The sequence below is a fragment of the Suricata suricatta genome, chromosome 17 (genome assembly GCF_006229205.1).
Source record: "Suricata suricatta isolate VVHF042 chromosome 17, meerkat_22Aug2017_6uvM2_HiC, whole genome shotgun sequence".
In the NCBI taxonomy this organism is placed as follows: Eukaryota; Metazoa; Chordata; class Mammalia; order Carnivora; family Herpestidae; genus Suricata; species Suricata suricatta.
Window position 1 is genome coordinate 34,305,404 of NC_043716.1, and position 5,161 is coordinate 34,310,564.

General features: G+C 43.8%; 1 protein-coding gene across 1 annotated transcript; it reads right to left on the reverse strand.

Annotated features, from left to right (window-relative positions):
• Window positions 1-3,148: 3,148 nt before the first annotated feature.
• Window positions 3,149-3,658, reverse strand: LOC115282325 (60S ribosomal protein L26-like). The gene is given in 2 exon segments (XM_029928296.1): window positions 3,149-3,283; window positions 3,286-3,658. Coding segments are annotated over 2 exon segments (435 nt in total). The 5' UTR covers window positions 3,626-3,658; the 3' UTR covers window positions 3,149-3,188.
• Window positions 3,659-5,161: the final 1,503 nt, after the last annotated feature.

Here is a 5,161-nt window from a genome sequence, read left to right on the forward strand (position 1 = left end):
TTTTTTTACTGTCCCTTTTGTGTCTCTGACTCCCACTTCACACACCTAAGTTTAAAGTCTACAGATTTCTTCAGGTTTCATCCGCTGAAAACGTAACAGTCGTGTTGCAAGGAAATGGACTGAGGCATAGTCTAAACCTTTCCTTTGTCAGATCGGCCCCTGGGGGACCCAAAGTGGGACCCAAGTGCAGATGAGGCGCCCCAAGACCTGAGATGTGTCTGTGGGAGGTCTCATGCTGGGAAGTGGGCCTTCACCAGCGAAGGGTCAAACTCCCACCCTTGACTACCAGTCTGACATTTTATTTTATTTTTTTGCTTTGTGTCATTAGAGGTATTTTGTTGTTGTTGTTGTTCAAGGCCTAAATACATCTTTTGAAATAATTGTCAGAGCACACCAGGGGACGGTTGGCAGACGGGGGCGAGGAGTTAGATCACCAGGATTGCAGCCCTTGTTGGACCACGTGTCCGGCAACGACAGAGGGCGAGTTACGAAGCTGAGCCTCAGCGCGGCAGTCCTGGTCACTGCAGGGCAACGAGGCTTAAAGAAGATAAACAAAACCCTCTGTGGTTTCATTCCTGTCTTTCTCATGTTGAGTTTCTTGCATGCAGCTTGCCTACTTCCCTTCTCCATCTGTCCGACTTCTGCTTGTCCTTCAAAACCAGCTCCAGCTTTCTCTCGTCTCGGACACTTCCCGTAGCAGGTCCGCCCGCCTTTACCCCGGCCGGTCACCTCCTTTTCCCACACTGCCTCTGTACGTTACATGTGCAGGTGATGGTGTTTATTCAGAAAACACAGAATAGTGCTTACTGCGGCATTTCTGCTTATTCATTTCATCCCAGCAGCATACCTTGAGGTAGACACAGTTATTATCTTCATTTTGCAGGTGCAAAACATGAGGCATAGAGAGGTTAAGTAATTTGACCAAGGGCCACTTCGCTCTGAAATGTGTCAGAGCTAGATTTCTAGTGCCTCAGAGTTTGCGCTCTTAACCGCGGAGCTGCGCTGGCTCTTGCAGCTGTCCTTATCACACTCCCACTGCGCTGTGGTCACTGGTTTACACGTCCGTCTCCCCAGTTAGATCTTTGCACACCTTGACGAGTCCAGCTCCTGCAGCGCCTGACACAGTAGGCACTTAATACATGTTTTGCAAATGTATGAAAAATATGCACCTTTTAAATCATCACATAAATGCAAATCATCACCACTACCACATGCATTTTGTAAATCAAGGAGTAGAACTTACCAGGCTCTCCAGTTTTGCAGTCTGCTCTTGGCTCCCACTTTGCTGGTTGGCAGACTGAGGTCTATAGAGTGAGAGAATTTAAGGGTTGACAGTACCAAAACGTGGGTTAAAAATGAACCGTAGTTAGGGGTTCCCATCATTACCGCTGTTTGGTCACACATTCCTTGTCTTAATAGTATAGCCTGTTTTCTATAAAAGAACAAGATCAGGGAGGTCTAAATGATTCTTAATGTACTTCTTAAAATTACTTAGCTGTTTAGGATCTGAAGTAGTCAGACTCCCAGTATCCATCATAGGTATCATGAAGGTTGTCTCACTCTTAGAGATTATTTTTAAGTGAAAGACAAAGACAGGAGGACCTGGGTGGCTCAGTCAGTTAAGTGTCTCTTGATTTTGGCTCAGGTCATGGTCTCATGATTTGTGAGATTGAGCCCCACATCAGGCTCTGCGCTGACAGTGTGGAGCCTGCTTGGGATTCTCTCTCTCCCTCTCTGTCTTTCCCTTTTTGTCTCCCTCCCCCTCTCTCTCCCTCTCTGTCTGCCCCTCTCTCTGTCAAAAACTAAATAAACATTAAAAAAAAAAAAGAAAAAAGAAAGAATATGGTGAGATTTCATTTCAGACAAGTAGAACCTACTGTATTAAGACAAAAATAAGCTTCAAGTATGGACATGAGTTTAAACTTTATTTAATTAGGGGCGCCTGGGGGGGCTCAATTGGTTAAGCCTCCAACTTCAGCTCTGGTCATGATCTCACGTTCGTGGGTTCAAGCCCCACCATCGGGCTCTGTGCTGACAGCTAGCTCAGAGCCTGGATGGAACCTGCTTCAGATTCTGTGTCTCCTTATCTCTCTCTCTGCCCCTCCTTGTCTCTTCTCTGTCTCAAAAATAAATAAAACATTAAAAAAATAAACTTTACTTAATTACGAGGTAGGGAGATCAAATAAGTATTTCATAAGGAACACATTCTTGTAAAAAAGTTTTTTAAATTGCAATTCAGGTATTTCAATTTTTTTTATTTTATTTTTTTTTTTTTGCCAATACTGATATTGAGTAGAAGATGGGTTTTGCTTTTATCTTATCCTAATTCCTGGTGTTATCTCGCCTACTTCTATTTTTTTCTACTTCAACTTTTCAACTTTTTTAAATAACTTATTCTGTCTCACTTAGCTGTGTATTTGTTTTATTATACGTGACCTGTAATAGAATATGCATATATATAACTGCCGTTCAGACTTTTCTGAAATATACCATCCTTCACAGACTTTTCCAGTTTCTCCACCTAGAGGTGATTTCTCTCTTCTAAACTTTCAGATTTCTGCTTTTTTTTAAAACTCCAGTATATATACTAGTTGTTAAATCATTACTTGACTGTCCAGAGACTTTGAGATTAGTGGATTCTTGGCAAATGTGTCACTAACACACTTCCCTAGTAAAAAAGAAGTGAGTGGCCTTCCGCGAAAGCCATCGAGCTTTGAATAAAGTGTCAGACAGCTGCTGTCACAGACTCAGTTGCCATCCTGTCCCTTCTTCCTGGTGCACTTTTTTTTTTTTTTGAAGAATTTTGCCAATATGCATTTATCTTTCTCTCCTTGTTCCTTTTCATTTCTTGCTTGTTGCGGTGTTGGCCTTACCCTGGGTGGGCGCGTGCTTGGAAACCTCCATTCAGCGGGACCACAGTTGGGCAGCAGGGGGTTTAGCTTTGGGCCCAGGCTGGGGCACGCAGTGCTACAGGAGGAGCAAGCAGAGGTAGGAGAGGCATATGCTTTACAAAGCTGCCCTTTCGACTTGCAAAGACTCGCTCCAAAGACCCACGAGGAGGATGTATAGGCACCTATTTTAATAGGGGGAAAAAAAACTGATTTGTCAAAAATTAACTATAAAAACTTTTCTTTTTTTTTTTGTTATCATTTTAACAGTTTTTATTTCATGTCATATGTAAGATTACTTTATTCCTGCATCTTCTCCAGCGTTTCTTCCTTGTATTTGCCCTTTTCCTTTCCTACTTGGCGAGATTTGGCTTTGCGTTCGCGGATCTTTTTGCGTCTTTGTCCAGTTTTAGTCTAGTGATAACCACCTTGCTGGGGTGGGTGCCCACGTGGACGGTGGTGCCGTTCGCCTTCTCTCGCTGTACCCGTTCGATGTAGATGACATATTTCTTCCTGTAGACCTGGACTGCTTTTCCAATTTGCTGACCTTTGTAGTGTTCCCGCACGACCTGTACTTGGTCGTCCTTCCGGATGGGCATGGACCGGACGTTGTACTTCTGCCGCAGCTCTTTGGAAAGAGGGGACGACATAATCTTCCTGCGAATGTGGGAAGGGGCGTTGAAATGCCTTTTGCGGTTCTTGCTCCGGTCAGAGGTCACAAACGGATTGAACTTCATGGTGGCCGCTCCGCAGACCCAGTGATGGCCGAAAAAGGCCTATAAAAACTTTTCAAGGAACAAAGTGGTATTTCTTTTAAAACTAAATGTAAATAAATGCTCTTGAAGACTGTGTAAACTTATTTTGTAATCCACTTGAAGGGGGAAATGGCATTGAAAAACATGCATTCTGGAAGTTGTACTTTACTATTTATAATACCATAGTCTCTAGCTTTTCTTTTAAAATTGTGTTTTCTTCCCAGTAGCGGGTCAGGCTTGTGGAGTGCCGGGACTGTGTGCTTCTCAGTTAGTTTACCCCTTGGCGTACATACCGCCTTTTCCCCTGCGTTGTGTACATTAACTATAGCAGGACACTAAGGAATGACCTGCTTAGTCTGGAATTTAAGAAGCAGTAGAAAATGATCTCCAAGAACTTGCGTTTTTTTTAATACCAAAGAGAGATGAATTTAAACAGTTTTAAGTATCAATGAGAGTTATGTCTTATTTGCTGTTTTCAGTCTACTTTCAAGTTCTTAGAGCTCAGTGTGTTCCCCTGGAGACTATTCTAAACAATGAAGTTAAGATGCTTTGTAAGAAGTAAGTTAGAACTGAGGACACCTGTAAGAGTTGGATCACATAACATGGGATGTTCTGTTTCCCTAATGAGCTTTTGATTTTGCAAAGGTTACTTGATTGTGCTCTCAGGAGATCATTTAAGTCTTCTGGCAAGATAAGATAATAAAGGAAGATTATCACCAAAACTGAGATAAGGGTAAAGGTGCCAAAATCAAATGAAGCAAGTAAACTGTGGGCAGAAAGCCCATGTGTGTTTCCGAGCGGACAGTTAGACCGCGTCTTCCATTGTGACCGTGTGTGGTTTGCTGATGTTTCTGTGAGTCTCCGCGATGGTAAGAGTGGTGCGATGCCCCGCTCAGGTCCGTGTGGGCATGCGTGCGTCATTTAGGATAGAATAAAGCTCTCCCACTCTTAATTTTTTTAAAGAAAGAAGAGTCTTATTTTCTGACTTACTAAGTAAAGAATTCCCTTGTGAATTAAGCCCTTTGTCTTCCTGATTTAACTTTTCACTTAGTAATTCTACTGTCTGTGCCGTCTAGCTGGAGACTAGATAGCGCATCCATGTAGTACGTGTAAACGCACATGGGAAGAACCGCGTCAGCTAGGTTCTGCTGCTGTAACAAATCACGGCCCACTCTGGGCGGCTTAAATCAGGGAAGCACTTCTCTCTCCCGGCATGGCCGTGAAATCGGCACGGAAGCTCTGCTCAGCGGTACAGGTTGACAGAGGAACCATCTTCTTGTACGTCACTGGTCACCATGCCTACGAGGGAAGAGAGATCTGGAGGGTCTCCCATTAGCAGTGAGACAGAAGGGACACACAGGTCTTATTTGACGCACTGGCCGGAGCCAGTCAGGCAGCCCCACGTGGCCATGGTAGGGCAGGAATTCAGCCCTGCCAGCGAAGACAGCTGAAAATACTTAAACAGCACCATCTTTCTGGTCATCAGCTACTCAGTCTGGCCTCTCTCATAGGCAAAAT